General features: G+C 41.8%; 1 protein-coding gene across 1 annotated transcript in view; it reads left to right on the top strand.

The window, feature by feature from the left end:
• BRIP1 (BRCA1 interacting DNA helicase 1) overlaps positions 1–26,747 on the top strand; it is a 670,966-nt gene that overhangs the window by 146,696 nt on the left and 497,523 nt on the right. Inside the window, exon 7 of the mRNA XM_073615255.1 lies at positions 16,000–16,284. Within this exon, the coding sequence (XP_073471356.1) occupies positions 16,000–16,284 (285 nt within the window). The remainder of the gene's footprint in view (positions 1–15,999; positions 16,285–26,747) is intronic.

Below are 26,747 nucleotides of genomic sequence, written 5' to 3'. Positions count from 1 at the left end.
GCTTCTATTTCTCACCTGGAGCAATAAGTTCTTGTTCAGTTCATTAGCATCTTGCAGCACGCTTGATCAGTGAGTAAAGCCCTTACCTTTGAGACTATCAGTATATCATGGTGTGACTAGTATGTCAAATACAAATGCACTACAGACACTACAGGATACTATTTGCACTTTTCGGTTATTGGGAGATAATCCACTGAGAGCCAATACAAGTGAGACTTTAAACAGCAAAACAGATAATGATACTGGCTCAGTGAGTGTTCTCTTCTGTAGGCTTAAAAAAAGCATGTCAAAGGAGATCAGGGCATATTGGGACTCGAGCGCTCTCTCTGAATACCGGTCCAAGGAACGGATGTCATGGGGATTGAGGGTAAAGACTTTTGAGTTGTTCGATGAATCCCTAAAAAAGCTTTGGACAGATACTTTATCTTCATGTTCCCTTGCTTTGATTAACATTGTAATTACATCAAAGGGAAACGGAAGTGTTACAAGAGATTCTGGAACAACAACAAGCCTTGAAACCGTAACAAAGTGTTACACAGTTTGCTGAGCTTGATTCACATCTTAATGGAGTGGAACATCCCAGTCAGCTGGGGGACAGTGAAACATGTCAGCTTTTCAGGATACAGAATTTGAGTTCTGGGATAACACTCTGGCTGCATCAGATTCAGACCAATGGCCATCACGACCGACCACTAGAGGTTCACAAGCTGGAACCAATTCCTCTATAGTGGCAAAAAACGGGGTCCAAAAATGCAAACCCCACAAGAGGGGTCAGAACTGAAATACAAAAGGATGCAGAGGGTGAGGAAACCGAGGAGCAGAAGTGGTACCCATCCCGCAGGCAACCACGCAATTTGTAAATGATTATTGTAATGTTTTGAATCTGTCTGACAGGGCCCCTGTGGACAGTGAGAAATCGTTATTATCGAAGGAACTTAATTTTTGTCCACAGAGACATTTAAATTAATTTGACACTATTTTAGCTGTTAACAGGTTCATTAGAAATCTTATAGTTAAAACATTATTTTTCAGCAGATGATGTAGAAAGTGTTGAACAACCGGGTCTGGGTTTACCAATATAACACTGGAGGGAGAGGATTTTCTTTTAGAGAACATTGTGCTGTTAGAGACCTGGAGGATTTATTGTCCTGCAATAATCCCCCCACTGTTCCGGTGGTGGATGCTAGTGCCGTTAGACTGGTTCTCTTTCAAACTAAATCTGATTTTTACCCTGTCAATTTCCGCCCCCCAGAAATGACGAAATTTTAAAAATTGGTAGAACGGGATTTGACGGCACTGGCTCAACAGGCTATGGGGGGGAACTGCAGAGTGGCAAGATAACCTGACTAGGGAAGAGAGAATATCTTTAAAGAACCTAGAGGAAGATGATTCCATTGTTATCCGTAACTCTGATAAGGGAGGGCTCATAGTGGTTATGAACGTGGATTCCTATAGAGAAGAGGCAATTCACCAGTTGTCGGATACCTGTACATATAACAAGCTTAGGGAGGATCCAAATAATCAATATAGAGCAGCCTTTGCAGGACTTATGAATAGGGGGTTAGAGTGGGTGTTTTTAATCAGAAGGAAGCTACTAAAATATGCCAGAATACCCTACCCTTCCCACATTCTATTATCTTCCCAAAACGCACAAGGGGTTAAATCCCCTGCAGGGACGGCCAATTATATCAGGCATCAATGCCCTTAAAGAGAGGCTAGGGCAATGGCTCGACAGGCAATTACAGCATTTGGTCCAGCAGCTTCCTGGTTATCTGAAAGACACTAACTATCTCCTTAAAATTTTGTAGGATTTTGAGTGGGAAAGTGGTCTCTCGTGGGTCACTTGTGATGTTGTGAGTTTATACTCTTCCATTCCTCACAACCTTTGCAGTATCAGCTGTTTCTTTTTATTTAGAGACAATTACTGATTTACCTGTCGAACAGTGAGAATACATTCTGCAAGTCCTAGAGTACTTATTATCCCACATATACTTTACTTTTGATGGTGGGTTCTACCTCCAGAGATGTGGTGCTGCGATGGGGGCCAAGTTTTCGCCCTCCTTCGCTAACCTATTCATGGGTTGGTGGGAGCGGTCCCGCATCTTTGGAGGAGAGAACCCCTTTAGGTCCTCCATTAAATTATATTTGAGGTACAAATTAAATTAAATTATATTTGAGGTACAATTTTTCACTCTTTGTTATATTGTAGCCATTTGCTAAAATCATTTAAGTTCATTTTTTTTCCTCATTAATGTACACACAGCACCCCATATTGACAGAAAAACACAGAATTGTTGACATTTTTGCAGATTTATTAAAAAAGAAAAACTGAAATATCACATGGTCCTAAGTATTCAGACCCTTTGCTCAGTATTGAGTAGAAGCACCCTTTTGATCTAATACAGCCATGAGTCTTTTTGGGAGAGATGCAACAAGTTTTTCACACCTGGATTTGGGATCCTCTACCATTCCTCCTTGCAGATCCTCTCCAGTTCTGTCAGGTTGGATGGTAAACTTTGGTGGAAAGCCATTTTTAGGTCTCTCCAGAGATGCTCAATTGGGTTTTAGTCAGGGCTCTGGCTGGGCCATTCAAGAACAGTCATGGAGTTGTTGTGAAGCCACTCCTTTGTTATTTTAACTGTGTGCTTAGGGTCATTGACTTGTTGGGAGGTAAACCTTCGGCCCAGTCTGAGGTCCTGTGCACTCTAGAGAAGGTTTTCGTCCAGGATATGCCTGTACTTGGCAGCATTCATCTTTCCCTCGATTGCAACCAGTCTTCCTGTCCCTGCAGCTGAAAAACACCCCACAGCATGATGCTGCCACCACCATGCTTCACTTTTGAGACTGTATTGGACAGGTGATGAGCAGTGCCTGGTTTTCTCCACACATACCACTTAGAATCAAGGCCAGAAAATTCTATCTTGATCTCATCAGACCAAAGAATCTTATTTCTCACCATCTTGGAGTCCTTCGGGTGTTTTTTTTTAGCAAACTCCATGTCGGCTTTCATGTGTCTTGCACTGAGGAGAGTCTTCCGTCGGGCCACTCTGCCATAAAGCCCCTACTGGTGGAGGGCTGCAGTGATGGTTGACTTTCTACTACTTTCTCCCATCTCTCGACTGCATCTCTGGAGCTCAGCCACAGTGATCCTTGGGTTCTTCTTTACCTCTCTTAGCAAGGCTCTTCTCCCCCGTTAGCTCAGTTTGGCCAGATGGCCAGCTCTAGGAAAGGGTTCTGGTCATCCCAAACGTCTTCCATTTAATGATTATGGAGGCCACTGTGCTCTTAGGAACCTTAAGTGCAGCAGACATTTTTTCGTAACCTTGGCCAGATCTGTGCCTTGCCACAATTCTGTCTCTGAGCTCTTCAGGCAGTTCCTTTGACCTCATGATTCTCATTTGCTCTGACATGCACTGTAAGCTGTATGGTCTTATATAGACAGGTGTGTGGCTTTCCTAATCAAGTCCAATCAGTATAATCAAACACAGCTGGACTCAAATGAAGGTGTAGAACCATCTCAAGGATGATCAGAAGAAATGGACAGCACCCAAGTTAAATATATGAGTGTCACAGCAAAGGGTCTGAATACTTAGGACCATGTGATATTTCAGTTTTTCTTTTTTAATAAATCTGCAAAAATGTCAACAATTCTGTGTTTGGGTCTGGGGGTGCTGTGTGTACATTAATGAGGAAAAAAATGAACTTAAATGATTTTAGCAATTGGCTGCAAGATAACAAAGAGTGAAAAATTTAAGGGGGTCTGAATACTTTCCGTCCCCACTGTATATTGATGATTTAATATTAATTATGGAGGAGGAGACTTCCAGACTGACCTCTTTCTTGGAATATCTAAATTGCAATAATAAAAATCTTGCTTTCACTGGCGAAGCCAATGAGAAGAAGATACACTTTTGGATGCCTGACGGGTACTAATTTAAAGGTTCATTTCACTTTATATAGGAAGCCACTGTCGGGGTAACTCCCTTTTGCTTGCTCAGTCTGGATATCCAAGGCATACCATCAAGGGTATACCCGTGGGACAGTTCCTACGGATGAGGAGAATCTGTAGTGATAATCAACAGTTGGAACGAGAAGCAGCTTCCCTGTACAAATGATTTTTAAATAGAGGCTAACCTAAGTGGATGGTCAATAGGGCTTTAGCTATTGCCAGAAGCAAAGATACGTAGGATCTACTTAAAAATAATGATACAGGATAGTGATCCACACCAAAATAAATTGACCTTGTCCACTCCATATAGTATAGAGTTCAGGGAGACACCTCCCTATTTTATATTCAGACCTGTGCGAACATTCTATGGGGAGGCATTAATGTAGTATCCCGGGGGGCCCCGACTTTAGGTCGCTCTCTGTCCCCTAGTTTCTTTAATAGGAACATGATGGAATTAGTAACATGGTTACACTTTAAGGGAAATTTTAGATGTGGAACAACAGGGTGCCCGTGTTGTCACATTATGGGTGGCAACAAATTTTGTTCAACGGTAACACAAAAAGAGTGTGATATTTTTGCCTTCCATAATTGTAATACCAGCTATGTAGTGTATTTGCTTACCTGTGACTTATGCCACATTCAATATGTTGGCAAAACAACTAGATGCCTTCGTGATCATTTTCACGACACGTCTATAGTGTGGGAAAAAAAATCAATCAACCAATATGGCAAAACACTTTAATTTGTGCCATGATGGCAATACATCGGCCATGCGTGTACAGGTGATTGAAAAGGTTAAGGCTCCAAAACGAGGAGGTGATGTTTTTCGATTACTTTGTCGGAGAGAGTTGATCTGGATTTTTCGCCTCCAGACTCGCATCCCGCATGGGTTAAATTTCGAGTGGGATGTGAGTCATTTCTATGATTAGTTTGTCATACTCACTCTCTCCGACTGTATTCGATACATCTAGTTACCTCCCACATACATGTGGATGATGACGAGTGATGTATTATTTATAAATGTATCATTTATTTATTTATATATATATATATATATATATATATATATATATGCGCGTATGTTTTATATGCATCCATTCATCATTTGCGTATATGTGTATTTAGTCTTCCTTTGTGTACTATTGGGTATTCTATATGACTATCCGTTGTGAAGACGTGTGGACGTTATAATACTGATGTGCTAGTGGTCTGTCAGTGGTTCACTGAACACATGCACATTGTGTATGTTTTTCATCCCGTATCTTGTCAGTGTGTCTCTCTTTTTGTCTGTGCTGTTTGTGACTTTCTTCTCTCTGTTTTGTGTCTCCCTTCTCTCTGTTCCGTGACGTCATCAAGTTTTAGTTAATTCCTCCACTATTATTCATATCCATACCGATTGACGATTTTATTGTGGAGAGATATGGTTTATTTATTTAAGTGTATACGAAAAGGGATATAGGTACACAAATTTGTATAGGGTGATAAATGCTACAATACTATATCATATGTTTTTAAAGTTAGTGGTTTATTTGACATTTTGTTATGTTTATGCACATTTTCATTTTTCTTTTTCTTGTATATTTTTCTTTCATTGTTCATTTTTGGTTCATTTATGCCATTTTATTGTTTTTTTTTATGTGACACATATATGTATAGACTTGTGGTTTCTCTACACGTTAAACTTAGGTAATAGGAAGTCTATAATTAGTGCCCTGGGACACCTGTTAATGGTGAAGGTGGGGCCATATAAGGAATACCATGCTGACATACCTGTGTAATGAATAAGCGCACCTGAAGTGTGTGAAACGCATCTACCTAGCATTCTGTTTCTGTAGTGTCTTTTGGGATGTCCTAATAAAGGATCTTGGATAAATATAGTGGTGTCCCCCCCTTAATATCTGAGTCTTCCCATTTCATATCAGAAATCTCCCCTTTCACATTAGAGCCTACCCCTTTCACGTCAGTATCATCCCCTTCACATTGGAGTCCTTTCCTTTTCACTTCATAGTTCTCAATTTTCATATCAAAGTTCCCCCTTAACATCAGAATCTCCCTTTACATGAAATCTCCCTTTTTGCATCACAGACTCCTGTTTGCATTACAGACCCTCCCCCCTTCCCTCCCCATCACATCACAGCCACTCCTAACACCAGTGTCTCTCTTCAAATCAGTTTCTCAGCCTCCCTGCATATCAAACCCCCATTCACATCAGAGAAGTCCTCTTCACATTAGAGTCCCCCCTTTCACATTAGGTAGTCCCCTTCACTTTACCATTTTACCTTCACATCGGAGACCCCCTTTACATAACAGCACCCCTTCACATAACATCACGGTTCTCCTATACTGCACAGCCCCTCCCTTCATGTCTCACCCCCATCCTACCCCATATTAGTTTCCTCAGGCCCCCTTTACATTACAGCCCCCCTTAAATCACAACCTCCTTTTTACTTCACAGCCCCCTCTCCCATCAGTGTCCTCAGACCCCCTTCACATCACAGTCCTTTCTTCACATCGCAGACCCCTCTTCAATTCCTAGCCCCCTCCCCTTTATATCACAGACCCTTCTTCATATCAGAACCCCCCTTCACAGACCCCTGTCACATCAGAGATCTAATTCACATTAGTGTCCCTCTTTAAATAATTTCCTCAGCCCCCTTCACATCACACCTCCCGCCCCCTTCACATCAGAGCCTACATTCACATCAACAGACCCTGTCTACTTCACAACTTCCCTCTTTTCATCAAAGTCCCTCTTCCTATCACAGTCCCCCCTTGACGTACCCATTGTAGGGGCTTTTGGCTGTGGACATGGGTCAGCATGGACACCCTGACAGTCTGCAGCTACACAGCCACATATGCAACAACTTGTGAGGCATTGTGTGTTCCAACACTTTTCTATCAGAACCAGCATTAACTTTTTCAGCAATTTGAGCTACAGTAGCTCTTCTAATGGATTAGACTACAGCTAGCCAGCCAGCCTTTGCTCCCTATGTGTATCAATGAGCCTTGGCCGCTAATGACTCGCTGGTTTGCCAGTTCTTTCCTTGGACCACTTTTGGTAGGTCCTGACCATTATACACTGGGAACATCCCACAAGAGCTGCAGTTTTGCAGTTCCTCTGACTCCGTTGTCTAGCCATTACAATTTAGCATTTGTCGAAGTTGCTCAAATCCTTACAATTGCCCATGTTTTCTACTTTTAACACATCAGGCCTGATTTGAGTTGGGTACTCCTGTTAATTAAGCTAGATCTCTCCATTTAAATTGTTGTACCGTTGGGGGGGGGGGGGGGGGGGAGGGTTTATATATTCAATATATTGGGTGTTTTTGTAAGTATTGAGTGTAAGCAGTTTTTCATATAAATTACATCTGTGACTGCAGGCACATTTTTTCCTCTTAGTTTTCATTATTGATTAATACATTTGTAATTGTGGCAGTTGATGTGAATTTGTTCACTGTGCAGTTAAAAAGCATATACCGTATACACTCGAGTATAAGCCGATCCGAATATAAGCCGAGGCACCTAATTTTACCACAAAAAACTGTGAAAACGTATTGACTCGAGTATAAGCCTAGGGTGGGAAATGCAGCAGCTACTGGTAAATTTTCAGGATGCGGTGCGGCACGGACAACACAGAGGCTACCAGTGTCACTGTGCCCATCATTGCAGCCTTACCGTGCCCATCACCGCAGCCTCACCATGCCCATCAATTCAACCTTACCGTGCCCATCATTGTAGCATCACTGTGCCCATCACCGCTGCCTCACCATGCCCATCACCGCAGCCTTACTGTGCCCATCACTGCAGCCTCACCGTGCCTATCACCGCAGCCTCACCGTGCCCATCACCGCAGCCTCACCATGCCCATCATTGCAGCCTTACCGTACCCATCATTTTAGCCTCACCGTGCCCATACCCGCAGCCTCACCATGCCCATCATTGTAGCCTCACTGTGCCCATCACCGCAGCCTCACCGTGCCCATCATTGCAACCTTACCGTGCTCATCATTGTAGCCTCACTGTGCCCATCACCGCAGCCTCACCATACCCATCATTGCAGCCTCACTGTGCCCATCACCGCAGCCTCACTGTGCCCATCATTGCAACCTTACCATGCTCATCATTGTAGCCTCACTGTGCCCATCACCGTAGCCTCACCATACCCATCATTGCAGCCTCACTGTGCCCATCACCGCAGCCTCACCGTCCCTGTCATTGCAATCTCACCAGTAGTGACTATGTGCCCATTCATTCAGTCATTACCTGGATTGCACAGTGGGCATCTTCCGCTTTATCTTGGAGCTCAGTGTGAAACTTTCGGCCGTGCTGTGACAAAAGTCCCGTCCTCCTCCTAGACTAGCTCGTGTAATAGACGCAGTGTTCTGTCTTTCACACGAGCTGGTCTAGGAGGAGGGCGGAACTTTTGTCACAGTGCAGGTGAAAGTTTCAGAGTCAGCTCCGAGACACAGCGGTCTCTCGCTGTGTAAGGGAGGGAGAGAGGGCGGTCTTTTGTCACAGCGCAGGCGAAAGTTTCAGACTGACCTCTGAGACACAGCGGTCTCTCGCTGTGTAAGGGAGGATGAGAGGGGAGCGCTGCAGCCACAGTTAAAAGCGGCCCCAGGGCAAGCAGCCTAGTGTCCGGTATCCCTCCCCTCACTCGAGTATAAGGTTTTTTTCAGCCTAAAAAATGGTCTAAAAAACTCGGCTTATACTTGAGTATATGTATATTTTGTAATTTGCCTGAGAAACTCTGGTATGAAAAGGAGATCGCTTTACTAAGATCATATCGTTAGTACAGGAAGCTCCTCAGTTTTTTTGTTCAGCCCTGTAGGTTGAACGAACAAAAAAAAATAAATAAAAATGCATGTGTGTACTAGGCTTGACCCCTTTCCATTTCCGATGCATACTAGCGATCGGGATCTTTCTAATCATGTGACCGTTGTGGCAGCCAATCACAGCGGCCAAAATACATCCCTGGGAATTACAGACCAGTTGGCCTAACATCAATAGTATGTAAGCTCTTGGAGGGGATGATAAGGGACTATATACAAGATTTTAGTAAAGAAAACTGTATCATTAGCAGTAATCAGCATGGATTCATGAAGAATCGTTCTTGCCAAACCAATCTATTAACATTCTATGAGGAGGTGCGCTGCCATCTAGATAAAGGAAGGCCCGTAGACGTGGTATATCTGGATTTTGCAAAAACATTTGACACAGTTCCCCATAAACCCTTACTGTATAAAGTAAGGTCCGTTGGCATGGACCATAGGTTGAGTACATGGATTGACTACAGGGGCGAGTTTAGCGGGTGGTGATAAATGGGGAGTACTCTGAATTGTCAGGGGTGGAAAGTGGGGCCCCCCAGGGTTCTGTGCTGGGACCAATCCTATTTAATTTGTTCATAAACGACCTGGAGGATGGGGTAAACAGTTCAATCTCTGTATTTGAGGACGATACCAAGCTAAGCAGGGCAATAACTTTTCCGCAAGATGTGGAAACCTTGCGAGAAGATCTGAACAAATTAATGGGGTGGGTAACTACATGGCAAATGAGGTTTAATGTAGAAAAATGTAAAATAATGCATTTGAGTGGCAAAAATATGAATGCAATCTATTTACTGGGGGGAGAACCTCTGGGGGAATCAAGGATGGAAAAGGACCTGGGGGTCCTAGTCGATGATAGGCTCAGCAATGATATGCAATGCCAAGCTGCTGTTAACAGAGCAAACAGAATATTGGCATGCATTAAAAAGGGGATTAACTCAAGAGATAAAGCAATAATTCTCCCAATACTCTGGTCTGGCCTCACCTGGAGTATGCTGTCCAGTTCTGGACACCAGTCCTCAGGAAGGATGTACTGGAAATTGAGCAAGTCCAGAGAAGGGCAACAAAGCTAATAAAGGGCCTGGACGATATTAGTTATGAAGAAAAGTTACGAGCACGGAACTTATTCTCTCTGGAGAAGAGACGCTTGAGAGGGGATATGATTTTAATTTAGAAATACCATACTGGTGACCCCACAATAGGGATAAAACTTTTCCGCGGAAGGGAGTTTAATAAGACACGTGGCCACTCATTAAGATTAGAAGAAAAGAGGTTTAACCTTAAACTGCGTAGAGGGTTCTTTACTATAAGAGCGGCAAGGATGTGGAATTCATTTCCACAGGCGGTGGTTTCAGCGGGCAGCATATATAGTTTCAAAAAACTATTAGATAAGCACCTGAACGACCACAACATACAGGGATATACAATGTAATACTGACATATAATCAAACACATAGGTTGGACCTCATCTAATATGTAACCGTAAGATAAGTGGTGTACACACGCGGAGAGGCCGCATGTGTACGTCAACCGGTGTGAAGAGGTAATACAGCTTCTATGAACGAAACACAGTCTATGAATCGAGGACGAGCAGATCATTTAAGGGTCCACTCCTCCATTATTAGGCTTTTTTTTCCATAGAAGCTGTAGTACAGCTTCTTTGAATGGAGGAACTGGGTAGATAGGTCAGGCATGACAGCTCCCTTAGTTCTACTAATCTCCAGCAAGATTACAGTGGCGAAGGGAGGGGTGAGGGGCATTAGAGGAAGTAAGATTTATGCTAAACAAGGTCACGGCTTTCCTTTTTTTAGGTAAAGTTGACTTTAAAGCGGGGGTCCACCTATCTATCGTTTTTTTTTTTTGGAGTTCATTCACAAACTTTTCTTCTCATGATTATCTACTCACATGTTCTGTGTAATAAGTCCGCCTGTGTCCGATTTCGTTGTAAAGAATAACTTATAAAATTCACTGAAGGCAGTTTCCATCTTCATTGTGGGCATTTGAAGCCCACAAGCATGTATTTCCTGGATGCAGTGAATGCTGTGTAGTGCACAGAGGCAGAGGATGTGACGTCATCTCTCCTCGGCTCGGCAGTTTCCGTTCTGGCGCAGAGGAGAGAAGACTTCAATGTGAGTGCACCAAACACACACACACATGCCAGGCACACATTACACCCCCCTTTACCTCCCGATCACCCCCCGATTACCCCTCCCCCCCCCCCCCCCCGTCACACTGACACCAAGCAGTTTTTTTTTTTTTTCTGATTACTGCATGGTGTCAGTTTGTGACAGTTACTGTGTTAGGGCAGTTACTGTTAGCCCCCTGTAGGTCTAAGGTACCCCCCTAACCCCCCCTAATAAAGTTTTAACCCCTTGATCACCCCCCGTCGCCAGTGTCACTAAGCGATCATTTTTCTGATCGCTGTATTAGTGTCACTGGTGACGCTAGTTAGGGACGTAAATATTTAGGTTCGCCGTCAGCGTTTTATAGCGACAGGGACCCCCATATACTATCTAATAAATGTTTTTGTTTTAACCCCTTGGTTGCCCCCTAGTTAACCCTTTCACCACTGATCACCGTATAACTGTTACGGGTGATGCTGGTTAGTTTGTTTATTTTTTATAGTGTCGTGTGTACCCGTCGTTTATTACCAAATAAAGGTTTAGCCCCCTGATCGTCCGGCGGTGATATGCGTCGCCCCAGGCAGCGTCAGATTAGCGCCAGTACCGCTAACACCCACGCACGCAGCATACGCCTCCCTTAGTGGTATAGTATTTGAATGGATCAATATCTGATCCGATCAGATCTATACTAGCGTCCCCAGCAGTTTAGGGTTCCCAAAAACGCAGTGTTAGCGGGATCAGCCCAGATACCTGCTAGCACCTGCGTTTTGCCCCTCTGCCCGGCCCAGCCCACCCAAGTGCAGTATTGATCGATCGATCGATCACTGTCACTTACAAAACACTAAACGCATAACTGCAGCGTTCGCAGAGTTAGGCCTGATCCCGGCGATCGCTAACAGTTTTTTTGGTAGCGTTTTGGTGAACTGGCAAGCACCAGCCCCAGGCAGTGTCAGGTTAGCGCCAGTACCGCTAACACCCACGCATGCACCGTACACCTCCCTTAGTGGTATAGTATCTGAACGGATCAATATCTGATCAGATCTATACTAGCGTCCCCAGAAAATTGCTGCGCAAATACTGTGTGGAAAAAAAAAATGAAACACCCACCATTTTAATCTGTGGGGCATTTGCTTTAAAAAAATATATAATGTTTGGGGGTTCAAAGTAATTTTCTTGCAAAAAAAAAATAATTTTTTCATGTAAACAAAAAGTGTCAGAAAGGGCTTTGTCTTCAAGTGGTTAGAAGAGTGGGTGATGTGTGACATAAGCTTCTAAATGTTGTGCATAAAATGCCAGGACAGTTCAAAACCCCCCCAAATGACCCCATTTTGGAAAGTAGACACCCCAAGCTATTTGCTGAGAGGCATGTCGAGTCCATGGAATATTTTATATTGTGACACAAGTTGCGGGAAAGAGACTATATTGCTCAAACATGCCATGGGAATATGTGAAATTACACCCCAAAATACATTCTGTTGCTTCTCCTGAGTACGGGGATACCACATGTGTGAGACTTTTTGGGAGCCTAGCCACGTACGGGACCCCGAAAACCAAGCACCGCCTTCAGGCTTTCTAAGGGCATAAATTTTTGTATTCACTCTTCACTGCCTATCACAGTTTCGGAGGCCATGGAATGCCCAAGCTATTTGCTGAGAGGTATAGTGAGTATTTTGCAGACCTCACTTTTTGTCACAAAGTTTTGAAAATTGAAAAAAGAAAAAAAAATTTTTTTTCTTGTCTTTCTTCATTTTCAAAAACAAATGAAGGCTGCAAAATACTCACCATGCCTTTCAGCAAATAGCTCATTTGGGGGGTTTTGTGCCACCTGGGCATTCCATGGCCTTCGAAACTGTGATAGGCAGTGAAGAGTGAAATCAAAAATTTACACCCTTAGAAATCCTGAAGGCGGCGATTGGTTTTCGGGGCCCCGTACGCAGCTAGGCTCCCAAAAAGTCCCACACATGTGGTATCCCCGTACTCAGGAGAAGCAGCTAAATGTATTTTGGGGTGCAATTCCACATATGCCCATGGCCTGTGTGAGCAATATATCATTTAGTGACAACTTTGTGCAAAAAAAAAAAAAAAAAAGTGTCACTTTCCCGCAACTTGTGTTAAAATATAAAATATTCCATGGACTCAACATGCCTCTCAGCAAATAGCTTGGGGTGTCTACTTTCCAAAATGGGGTCATTTGGGGGCATTTTGTGCCATCTGGGCATTTTATGGCCTTCAAAACTGTGATAGGTAGTGAGGAGTGAAATCAAAAATTTACGCCCTTAGAAATCCTGAAGGCGGTGATTGGTTTTCGGGGCCCCGTACGCCGCTAGGCTCCCAAAAAGTCCCACACATGTGGTATCCCTGTACTCAGGAGAAGCAGCTGAATGTATTTTGGGGTGCAATTCCACATATGCCCATGGCCCGTGTGAGCAATATATCATTTAGTGACAACTTTTTGTAAATTTTTTTTTTTTTTTGTCATTATTCAATCACTTGGGACAAAAAAAATAAATATTCAATGGGCTCAACATGCCTCTCAGCAATTTCCTTGGGGTGTCTACTTTCCAAAATGGGGTCATTTGGGGGGTTTTGTACCGCCCTGCCATTTTAGCACCTCAAGAAATGACATAGGCAGTCATACACTAAAAGCTGTGTAAATTCCAGAAAATGTACCCTAGTTTGTAGACGCTATAACTTTTGTGCAAACCAATAAATATACGCTTATTGACATTTTTTTAACCGAAGACATGTGGCCGAATACATTTTGGCTTAAATGTATGACTAAAATTGAGTTTATTGGATTTTTTTATAACAAAAAGTAGAAAATATCATTTTTTTTCAAAATTTTCGGTCTTTTTCCGTTTATAGCGCAAAAAATAAAAACGGCAGAGGTGATCAAATACCATCAAAAGAAAGCTCTATTTGTGGGAAGAAAAGGACGCAAATTTCGCTTGGGTACAGCATTGCATGACCGCGCAATTAGCAGTTAAAGCGACGCAGTGCCAAATTGGAAAGTCCTTTGGTCCTTATGCAGCATAATGGTCCGGGGCTAAAGTGGTTAAGCACTGCAAAAAATGACTGCAGATTAAGGCCTCATGTACACTGCTGCTGGTAAACGGACGTTTAGGAGCAGTTGGGCATTTTTTTCAGCTGCCTCTGAACTCTCTCCTATGTTATCTTATCAGTACAAGTACATGTACACAGGGTCGTTTTTAGTAGTTTCTAGGCAGTTGAGTTTAGAAGCTTTTTTTGGAACGCAAAAAATAGGGTTCAGACGGATTTTCAGAGACATTTGAAGCGCCAAATGCCTGTAACAGCTTGTAAACTCTGCTAAACGCGGTAATTCGCATTTAGCAGCATTTCGTTTACAGACGTTTTCCATTTTAACAAAAAAAAAAAAAATGTATTTATTTATTTTTTTTTTACAAATGCTGCTAGACGCAAACGCGGCTAAACGCAGCGTGTAAACGCGGCTAGATGGCCGTTTTTAGATGCTGGTTTCTAGATGTCAAGTTAAATCGTTCAGGAGAGGTTGAACAATGTCCCGTGTACATGAAGCCTAACAATTTCATATGCAGGTCATTGGTGTATCTCAGCCTTTTCTCTGTTCCCGTTATACTCTGACAAGACTAACCATCTATGTGAAATAGATACATTTATGTTTCAATTTTATCATCTTTTTCTTGTATAAGACTTGGAAAAAGGGAAGTTCAGGTCATTTAATACAATTCATACCAATGAATACTGGAACAAGTCTTCAGAGTAAAATCATTATATAATTTGCTCTCTACTTTCACGTTCAAGTCGGATATTGCGGTGAATGTAAGGGACACCACCAGGTCAGCTGTTTCCTCCTTCACTGTGTACAAGAACTCCATTCATAACGTGTCCTTTTTATCCTTTTGAGTGAATAAGTAATTATTCAATATAGAAGGCAGGATATTTGGAGCTGGCTATTTAATGTGGCAGCACACCGTAATGAAGCCTACCTTTCTTGGCAACTTGAGAAGGGAATGTAACAATTCCAACAAGAAGGAAACTTTATCCGGTTTGACGGGCTGTTTCTTTGGCACATCAGTGAACCTTTTATCCCTGTGACTGACAGCTCCAGAAGGGTCACATTCACCTCCATTCTATTGCTTATTGTAATATTTAATGGTGGACAAGGTTGAGTGGGACTGAGGGTAATCTGAACTTGGTTTTCCACATAGTAAAGGCTAAGAGACAGCTTGATCCCCAGTATTGTGGTGTAACGCATGCCATGGCTTAGCATTTATTTATAGAGGATAATCTTACTGTTTATAAATAAAAAGAAAAATCCCTAAGAACTGTTGTGTTTTGCATTATCAGCTCCACAGGGATACTTTCAACTACTCGTTGTAAAGCATATAATCACAAGAATCATTAAAAATGGCAGCATAAGCATGTCTTGTATTTGTGCCTATACCCTGGATTAGTCTGTTATCATCAATAGCCTAACCCCTATAAGTAATGACTCGTGTGCCCAATTTGTATCTGTCACTTTACATAGAAATAGTTCAGACTGAGATAAAGCATGGCCACAACAGGGACACTTGTAAGTCTCTTTACAGATCTGTCAAGAAGTGCACATAACTTTAAAGACCAACTCCAGCTAAATATTTTACTTGGATCCTGATAAAGTGAGAAAAGGGTTAGAGCCTATGTCAAGTTTACATTGCTGTCTGTGTCACCATCAGGAGGATTTCACCTCCTATTAGGACTGGAAAGAGATGTGAAATCACGAGAAAAAACTAAATTCTTAGTTGAGTGGTTTCTCTACTCTACAACCCCCCCCCCCCCCAAAAAATGCTCGGTTTCAGTTTGTGATTTGACTTATAAAAATCTTTAATCACTTTTCAATTAATAATGCACTGGAGCCCATCTACATTAGGCCTCACTAACACATGCTCTGAGAGCTAATATAGGAGTGACGCTGAATAATGAGACTATAATGGTATCCTGTGTTTAGTATACATTTTCAATGTGTTCAAGCGGTGTCTTAAAAGCTTTCTAAACGTCCTGCAACATGATATAAAGATTGTGTTTTGATTACCTCTATCAAGCTGCTTTTCCTCTTTTACAGCACCCAGAGCCGTGCAGTCTCTGTTTCTGTGGATGCTACAAAAACCTGGAAAAAAATGAAATGAATGAAAAAAAAAAAGATCATGAACAAAAGCAGAGAGTGCCCAAGATTTTTTTTGGTACACGAACACACAAGCAAATAGCCCAGATAACCAGGGAACTGCGGAAAACAGCTTATTCTGGCGTGCGGATGACTATACTTTCCAGTAGAGATCATACCTGTGTTAACCCTGACGTTAAGACCAACAGGAATGAGAAATGTAAAGAACTTCTTGATTCCAAAGATGTAAGTAAACCATTATCTTATAGTTCTAGCGTTATAAGTACACATTAAACTGCTTGTATTTGTCACATTGACAATAATGCCACAATGGCCTGGACTCGATAAATTTAAGTGGTGAATACATAAATCTAGGTGCCATCAAAGAGGTTTGTTAAACAAGCAAAGGGCAATATTTGTCCTGTAAATATATGAATGAGCTTTCTTTATAGAATGGCTCATCTTTGTACATTATTCAGAACATTATTTAACTGATTGAGGATTATTTGTAACAATTACATGGTTAGCATGTTTAACACTAGATGAATAGGTTTTCTAGCATGCTTACAGATCTTTTCAATCAAAGTGTATTCATAGTCTTTTTTTTTTTTTCTTCTGAAAGGGGAAGAATTTGGCAGGGTGATAAAATTATACAAATGAAGTGGTGAGGATGCCAATCAGTGGTAACTTGTGAGATCTGCTTACATGTAGAAAGCCACAGTGTTCAAAAAGGATCAAATTAGTTTATTGACTAGAGACATAAATAGCTTTTATATTTAAATTATTTGGACTTGAAAGCCCCTAGGCATATGCCAGTAGAATTTCTGGTTTCCAGGTATATGTCCCTGAATGCATACAGCGCTAAACACAAGTTCCTTTTGGTACAGTGTTCAGTCCCGTCCAACTGCAGCGTATTTCAGTCTGCCATAGACTTTAAGGCTCGATTCACACAGGGGCAACACGACTTTAACGCGACTTTGCACGGCGACTTCGGCGCAACTTCAGCGCGACTTTAGCAAATTACAACGCGACTTCAAGTCGCCTCCAGGACAGGCGACTTCGGTTGTGGCCAATCACAGGACAATCAGCTCTCTGGGAGGGAGGGGTTTTCCCTGCAAAGTCGCTTGACTTTGAGAGAGAGATCCGACTTGGAGGCGACTTCCATTGATTTCTATGGTACAGGTCGCCTACCAAGTCGGATCCAAGTAGTACAGGGAGTACGCTCTGAAGTCGGAGCGACTTCAGTAGTGTCTATTCAGACGCTCCCCCCATTCACTTAAATGTGAATCTCTTTCTGGGGCGACTTGGGGCGACTTGAGGGCGTACAAGTCGGATCCCAAGTCGTCCCAGTGTGAACCGACCCTGACAGGCTTGCAATCAGCAGGGCTGAACCCTGCACCTGTGTTTCCAAGGCTTAGTGTCATACGGCCTAAACGTCTAGTATGCTAGCAGCTTAGTAGCTGAAGGTATGCATGGTTCAGATTTAAAGTGTATCTAAAAAAAACTTAAATATAATGAAACTTATCAGTACTTGGATGTGCTGGCTGCTTACATCGTGCTTTTCCACTTTAATTTTTGAAAGTTAATTGTGTGGATGGCACACTTTCTGTCTTAGAGTGGCTAGGTTTACTTCTTGACCGTATCTCTGAAGGGAGTCATGTTTTCCACTTCGGCTGGATTTCAAGCACTTCTGCTCTTGTTCATCCCTGTTACCTGGAAGTTGATGGTATTTGTAGTTTTCAAAGGAAACATTAAGTTGTTTGTGCTCTCTGCTAAGCTCACAGAAGTGACAAGGACACTGCATCAACAGGTATTCATTTTACTTTACTGGATACGGGGTAATGTTTTCTAGAAAGATGAGTTACACTGCCATCTTCTGGAGAGTTGGACAGTGGCAAACAAAGCTGTAAGGAGACCCGAGTTTATAACCCCTTCTCCCAGCATGCCTCAGTTTTTTGCTAGTTTCCTTAGAGGCACAAACATATTTTCTCTACTCTGTGAGTGAAACAAAATCTTTTTTACTTTTTATTAAGACAAATTTTTCTTCTATGAAGATTCTTTAATTGCTGTAAAGCCACTGGTGCTTTTCCGAATTGGTTACTTCTTGGCTTTACCCTAGGGGACAGTACCCGGAGTCCACCAGGAACAAGGTGCGGGACCAACCTGTAATGATCCTGTTTGACACTTAGATAGGCACCTGCTGTAACATGTTAAGTTAGCTGCAGGGGCCGAGGTCCACCCATCTAGTGCAACGCAGTCTCTGAAGACCTCTTATGGGGTATTCCCACTGCATGGCAGAAGACTATAGATGGGGCTAGTCCATAACACCCTGTCGATCAGCCTTGAAGGTGACTGTGGGAAAAAAGAAATGTTGCCCTTTAAATGGCAGCCCAAGGTGCTGCTCTGGTCTTTTAAGGGTTTATCTGAAGAGTGCTAGCTGCAGCATATTCAGCCGCAGGAGGGTGATGGTAGAGCATCACTTGTGGTTTAAATCTGGTGCCTTATTCATTGGTTTCCCGGGACTTCAGCCAGGGTGCCCCACTCAGCCTGTGCAACTTACTTCTAAATTGGACTTGCTGTGGATTAGGGCTGAAACAACTAATCGATTATGAAATTAATCGATTACTATTTTCATAATCGATTAATCGGCCAGTAACGTAATGGGGTCAAAAAACCCCTAAAATTATAGTAAAAAAGAGCAAATAATCGCTACTGTAAATATTACTTTCACAGTTCCAGTAAAAAAAATTAACCCCTTACAGTAGTGATTATCTGCTTTTTTTGTACCATAAAGGGCCAGTTAGTTTTTTTATGTTACTAAACGTTTTAGACCTGGTTCACATCTATGTGTTTTTTGGTGCTTTTTGTAGAAACGCACTACAGTTCATTTACATGGTTTCCTATGGGACACGTTCACATCTATGCTTTTTTCAGCCACTGCTTATTTGGAAAGGGTCAGGGACTTTTTTTTAAACGCAAAAGAGTGCTTTTTTGATTCAATTTACTTCAATGGAGACGCTGCAGAAAAGCATGTAATGCGCTTTTGCAGCAATTTGTGTTTAGTAATCTGTCCAAAATCAAATTGGTCAAAAAAAATGCAAAAACGCAAATCGCAGCAAAATCACGTGCGAAAAAAACAAAACGCACAGCAAAAAGCACTGCAGAAACAGATCAAAAGCAAACTGCATATGTGTTTACCAAGCCTTATGCTGGCCGCACGGATCAGTTTTCAGACGAGAATATTCAGACGAAAAATCTTTGTACATTCGCTGAATGCAATAATGTTGTTTGAAATTTTCACATGTTTTTTACATTCTGTTTTTAAAATGAATGTAATTTCTGAACGAAAACCACATACACTGTCTGAAATATTCCTTTGACCAAGAAGTTTTCTATTTCCAAATTTTCTCGTCACTGTGGTTGAAAATGAATGTCAATTTGACCCCACTATCTGTGCCCCATTGCTGATATTTCCTTTCACTTCCTGTCCCCTAGCTACGAAAGGAAGTGGGAAGAAATCCCTCCAAAAAGAGGAAATCCTGGGGTGTCATCAGAGTAACCAGAACTAGTGTCCCCTCTATTCCCAAAATTTTGGATCTTTTTTACTTTCACTTTTGATGATAACATAAACAGAACAAATGGAGAGGGTGAATTTCCGTAAGGCGAGAAGATAACTGGCTATAGTGGATAAAATGCCATCATCCCTAATGTTATACAACAAGAAAAAGCCCTCTAGGGTTGGGACTATACAGGCACTAAAGAAACCTACATTGAATAAAAACTATAATTTATTGGTACAAAAGAATAAAATCTAGAGGGACATACATAGCATTTGTAGTATGGGTACAAATATTCATAAATAAGGTAATGACAACTAACGCGTTTTGATTAATCTTCTTCAGAGGTGTCAGAAACATGATGATACAGATAATTGCTCTGAAAGCTAAGTACAGATATAAATATACATGACCACAATAATGTGTACATCATAAGTATACAGAATAGTACTATACTAACCCCAACACAGAACTTGCATCTCATATGTATGTCACTCTTTCTTAAAACCAGGATTGAAAGGCCACGGGGTTGCGCAGGCACTCATACTCCAAGGAACGCCCACAGCTAGGCTGAGTGTTGCCCCGCCCCAAAGTCACACTGAAAAAGATCCCCCAGTGTTTGCCAGAACCAGAGAGCCCCAGTATCGTGCAGGATCTGTTGTAAGTGCAGCCAGGGGACACAGACCAATCTATAAAGAGCAACAATAAATTAAATAGTAATGACCGTGAAAATGTCATCTAGATTTCCTATATATACACGCATATCATCCATAATACATCCGCAAGGGAGGAAAAGGGATCCAGTGACAAAAATCTGATAAACAGAAAAGATATCTTACAATAGCTGTGGTGGTTATAAAGAGTAGTGGGAACTCTTAAATGAGTATGATGTACCAGATTTCAGATCTGTGGGACCAAAGCAAAGGGTGGATAAAGGAAAAGCCAGCAACAAGCAGAGCTAAAACCACATAGAAGGGTCCATATAGTAACACAATTGAGGCATAGATAGCTCATGTAATGTCTTTGACTTCTGTAGCAATCCACCTACAGGACGTCCGAATGGCACCCATGCTACTAGTCCATGGGTATCGCCGTTAAACACATCACTGGGGCTTCAAAACGAACCAATGAAGGACCCTGTCTAGAGTCACATGAGACAACCAGTCAATAAGGTGGTCCCCGCAGTTAATGAGCTCTGACAGGTAGAGGGGGAGCTTCTGGGCGCATGGCGTAGCCCCGCCCATAATGAGTCCCACACTGGAGTCAGGGAAATCCTTCCTTCTGATGGTCTGGGAGGCGCTTCCAGTGAACACCAGCCTGTCTGGCTGGGGAGGAGTCAATGACACTTCCGGAGTAAGCGTGCCTCTATTCAGTGTTCTGGAACTCAAAGCAATTCGCTTGTCCCTTCAACTCTGGATCTATCACTGTGAAGTGATCTAACCAGGATTCAGTTAGACCATGCCACAGTGTTAGCTTACTTCAACCATTGGGAGAACCAGAAGTTGCTCAAAGAGAAGCAAATTAGATCTTGTCATATTTTGTTCCATTCCCATCAGGGCCTGCTCATAAGGTAGTACAGCCAGCCCTACTGTACGGGCCCAGGCCCCATCAGTTCAAAAGGGAGGCCTGGACACCTGCTGAGCAGGAGGACCAGCTGTACTGCCCTATTGCTGACACTTGTGGATCCAGTGCAGCTGAGGCTTCAGATAAAAGGACTGATGAATCTCTGTCCTCAGTCCCTTTCTCTGTCTCAAATGTAAGAAAGCAGGGGTCTGTTTAGACTCCTCATATTTCACCAAAGTCCCCCCAACAGGGCAGTTAGTTTTATTTTTTATTTATTTTAAAAAATAAATAAATAAGAAAATGCAAAAAATGTTACAATTCTAAAAACTAATGAAAAAAAATTAAGGACTTGTTCAAACATTTTATATTGCACTGGAGCGCAGCGTTATGCAATTTATTGGGTATTTATTTATCGATGAGGGTGTAGTTTCTGCAATGGCTGCGAAGCATAGCATTGCAGCCACTGCATTTTAGCGAAAATAACTTATGATAATTTCCGAGGTGGGTGGTGGACCTTCTGGCCCTGTCAGGTAGGCTGTATGGTACCCCGTTATTTCTAACAGCAGCCCTGAACCCCATCTTCAGTGCACATACTGTGTGTGAAAAGTTAGCTGGTGGACTTCCTCAATCTGGATTGAAGAGGGTGGCCTCTTCAATCTGAGGTGTTTCTAGAGATATGAAGGTGGAAGATACCGGTTGTGGACCTTCTGGATTCCAGATTCAACAACAAACTAGACAGGCTTGTCTCTAGATCCTCCTTGGGCCTTTAGGGTGGATGCCCTGATGACCTCATGGGATCAGTTCAACCTGATTTATGGCTTTCCTCCCATAAAGTTCCTTCCTTGGAAAGGGATGCAAGGACTCCCAGTGAATTTCATTGAACCGAATTGGACATGGTCATTGATATTGGACATTGGACATCATCAGACCCCTGGTGTAATCATGGGCCTTCCCGGAATGTCTGGATCTTCTTGTCCAAGAACCAGCTTACCACTGTGCTTCTCAGTTGCTGGCTTTAACGGCTTAGTTTTGAAGCCGAGGTTCTATGGGCCCTATCTGATTCTGTTATCCTTTAAAGGCTATGAAGTAAATTTCTCACATGGTCTACCATTGCACCTGGACAGCATATTACCCCTGGTGCAAGATGAGGACTTTCCATCGCAGGAAGTACTTTGTAGCCTAGTATAAGAAAACATATGCAGCCACCACCACCACTTGGGACTTCCATTTTTGTTTTCTTTTAAGCCGACTATACAGCAGGAACCGGCCAAGAATGTACCAAGTTGATCGATCAACTTGGGTACAACCAGACTGCCGAATTTGCTTGCGATCATTACTATCTTCTCCCGTTTTCACCCCCCTACCGGGAGAAGACAGTTGCTCGGCAGGAGGGATTCCCCTGTCAGCACTGTGATGTGTTGATGGGGGCATTATGCATATTTCTTTCCTGCAACCCGTGTTTTCAGGAAAGTAATTTGCACCATCTATGGCCTGCCTTAGCCCCATGTTACATCAAACAGACAGTGCATGCAGGACAAGAGGATTTCTGAACTGGAATGCACACACACGATCGGACATTCCGACAACAAAACCGTGGATTTTTTCCGACGGATGTTGGCTCAAACTTGTCTTGCATACACACGGTCGCACAAATGTTGGAAATTCCGAATGTCAAGAACGCGGTGACGTACAAGACGTACGACGAGCCGAGAAAAATGAAGTTCAATAGCCAGTTCGGCTCTTCTGCTTGATTCCAAGCATGCATGGAATTTTGTGCGTCGGAATTGTCTACACACACTCGGAATTTACAACAACGGATTTTGTTATCGGAAAATTTGTGATCCAGCTCTCAAATTTTTGTTGTTGGAAATTCCGACAGCAAATGTCCCATGGAGCCTACACACGGTCGGATTTTCCGACAACAAGCTCGCATCGAACATTTGTTGTTGGAAATTCCGACCGTGTGTACGCGGCAGAAGAGTAAGTTGACTGCAAAACATAAATGGATGCTTGTTTTTCTACAAAAGATTTATTAAGTACTAGCCTAAGCTTTTGGTGCTGCTAAACAGGAAAACAATTAGTAAATGCACATTTGCAAACAGATGTCAAGGTTACTTTTGTGATCAAGAAGAAACTACCAATATTTTTTCATTTAGAGATATTTATGTCTTGTTAATTTACTTAACAAATGTTAATTTATTTACAAATATAAACGCAAGTACTTCTTGTGCGCCAACTGTTGCAGCAAATAATTCGGTACATACATACTATTTTAAATGAATCCAATTTCTAATATCCTATTCTATATTCTAAAATCCTATATGAAGTGACACAGAATGATTAATTCAGGTATATAGGGCTATGCTGCTGCCTTCAAGAGATTGGACACGGGCTCACCTTTGCGCGTGAGCATGGGGAGTCAGGGGAGATTTAAAATTTTAAACGTTTTTTAATATTTATTTACATTTTTTTTTACACTGTCTCTTTATTTTTGATCAACTCTATTGCTATCAGAAGGGATGAACAACATCCCTTCTGATAGCTTGACCCTCTTTATGGACCTTTCTGAATACTTTGTGGCTCCAAAGCATATGATCAAACTCAGTCCGATGCTGCATCTGTCCCCCGTCGCTTCAGAGATACTTGAATATACAGAATTGGAGAATCACCATGTCAAGGAGAGCTTTGTCTGGCTGGATCACAGCAGGAGGAAAGAGTGTTGCTTGGCACATCATGGGTGCGACACATTAAAGGGCTGCAGCCGCCAAGGATACAATTCTCCCAGCCTAAGAATGCAAGGCCTCGGCCTTCAGGGACCTTATAGTAAATAGTTTTTATTACAGTTACTTAAGTCACCTTTAACATATTTTTATATTGTAATCGTATGCCCTCTTAAGCATCTTCTTTTTTTTTTTTTTTTTTTTTCTAATTTTTTAACGATTTTCCTTGAGGATTGGTGATAATACTAAACGGTGAAAAAAGAAAAGTGTGTGAGTGTGGCGCTGTCCCAGAGTTGTAAAAGAAATGTCTGCATATATACAATTATATCCAAAGTGTCATGTGTGTATTCCTTTAAGTGAAATATGTATGGCAATTATTACCACTCCTGTGGGTTAAAGTGACTAGTGATTTAAACATAAAAAGCATAATGAGTGCAATAAATCGCATCCAAGGTGTCTAGTGCTGTATTCCCTCAAGAGAAAAAAAAAAAAAAACAGTATTAACCACTGTTAAGAGCATGAAGTGGTCTGTGTCTAAACACTAGAAAACACAAAGTTGCAATAAATACATCAAACGTGACATGCAAAAAAATTCTAAAGTGTCTGGTGCTAAATATATAAATATTAAAATATTGCTCTACAAACGTTGCAAATAACAAAGTGACAAGTGCCCTATAAAAAGGTCACTCTGAAAAATACTAAACACACGTGTCATGCAAATGATTCTATGATAATAAACAGTTCATAGGGTATGTGCCCAGTGCACTATAAGTGAAAAAAAGGCGTCCGTTGTAGGATTCCTCAAAGCACACAACAGGTGTTAATCCAGTGCTGGTGTCTCGCGTTGTGATTGTGCAGAGACTCACCAGCTGTATATCCCCTGCAGGGGTAACGAGTAGTCACAGTATGTGCCACTGTGCAGCAGTACTTGGCAAGACCAGGACCAGGATGATATCATAAGGACATAAGAAGAAAGGATTCCATAGTGTGAAACCATTTAAAAACACTATTTATTAGGTCAGATAAAAAGGGTACTCACATTGTAGTGGAAAAAATGAGCGGTGTACAATGCTTACAAAGATGTTCCTAAGCATCAGCTTTGCAGTGAGATGTCAGCAAGGCGTTCAGTCAAAGGCCACGCCCTACGTACGTTTCGTCACACGGACTTCTACGGGAGCGTGGTCCCTGCATCGTCTCCCCTATCCTTATATGCTGTGCGGTCCGTAGTGCATCTGCGTTCCAGCGGTCATGTTTGGTGTGTTTGTGTTCCAGCGGCCATGTTTTTGTGTGTCGGCGGCCATTTTCCCTGGGACAATGCAGACCGAAGCCCGCAACCCCATGACAGCGGCCATGTTTTTGTGTGTCGGCGGCCATTTTCCCTGGGACAATGCAGACCGAAGCCCGCAGCCCCAATAAAGTGATTAAATCCTTGTGGAATGGCCTGATACAGCGCTGATTTCCTGGTGACACCTTACTAATATATGGGTCCATTGCATGTGTGTCACATTAGTAGCTATTACGTTATTTTGCACAATTCTACCGCACAGAATATATGGTATGTAATAAATGGTTGGCCCTTACTTAGGAAACCTAGACAATAGTGATATAGACAACAGAATATACTAAACCATATTAAAAATATTAAAATTGTGGTTCTTCAAAAATTTATGAAATGACATATATCCTAGCAATACGATATACAAACAGGTAAATTGTTATATTTTAAAACAGGTAAATTGCTATATTTAAAATGCTAAAAAAATGCTAAAAATGTTAAAAATATTTTATTATGAAGATATAAGTAAAAATAAAAAATATGTTTAAAAATATGTAAAAAAGCGAGGCAAGAAAATCATGTGCCAGTTATGTAAGGCAGATAGTAGGTGTATATTAGAATACTGAAAGTATTTTGAATAGCTTGTTAGCCAATAGGGGGAGCATTATCATCAGAGAGAGGAGCATTATCATTAAAAAAGAGAGAAGAAGCGTTTACCATCAGAAAAGAGAGGTTTTTTATAAAAGGCGCTCAGTAATTGGTAAGAAAGCAATTGAGATCCACATCTATGTTCATTCCAGACGGTTGAAGTGTATCCAGCTGGAAGATCCATCTCGTTTCATTTTGTGACACCTTTGTTTTCTTGTTGTCACCCCTCCAGTGTCCCTTAATTTTGTCAATTCCATAAAAAAGCATACCACTGAGGTCCCTATTGTGATGATCTATAAAATGTCTGGATACGCTATGTTTTTTAAAACCGTTCTTTATGTTTGTGACGTGTTCTCTAATTCTAATGTGCAGTTTTCTGGTAGTGTGTCCCACATACTGTTTATGGCACGGGCATTCTAGCACATACGTAACGTGTGTATTGTTACACGTTATTGGGTCCCTAATTGTATACTCTTTGCCGTTTGTTGTGGATTTGAACTTCATAATTTTTTTGTTTGTTTTTTTGGTTTCCCTACACGGTAAACATTTTCCACATTTGTAAAAGCCTTTTAAATTGTTGCCTATTTTAATTTGTTTCGGGGGATCAAGTGCATTATGCACTAGTTTATTTCTAAGGGTTGCAGCCTTCCTATAAATGAAGATGGGTTTTTTTGGTAACACTGTTTTTAAGAATTGGTCTGACTGTAAAATGGGCCAGTGTTTTTTGACAATTGATTCTATTGATCTGTATTGTCTGTTATATCCAGTCAGAAAAGCAAGGCCCAAGGACTTGTTTTTATCCTGCTTGTGGGTGTTTTGTGTTCCTTCCATGAACTTATTTCTATCCATATTCTTTATTTGTTCTTTTAATGTCAGCAAATCCCTCTTTTTGTATCCTTTATCCACAAATCGCTTGATCAAATTGTTTGTTTGTTCCTCAAAGTC

This window comes from Aquarana catesbeiana, linkage group LG02, assembly GCF_042186555.1.
Source record: "Aquarana catesbeiana isolate 2022-GZ linkage group LG02, ASM4218655v1, whole genome shotgun sequence".
Taxonomy (NCBI): Eukaryota; Metazoa; Chordata; class Amphibia; order Anura; family Ranidae; genus Aquarana; species Aquarana catesbeiana.
The sequence above is the reverse complement of the archived record's forward strand: the minus strand, read 5'-3'. Positions and strand labels throughout refer to the sequence as shown.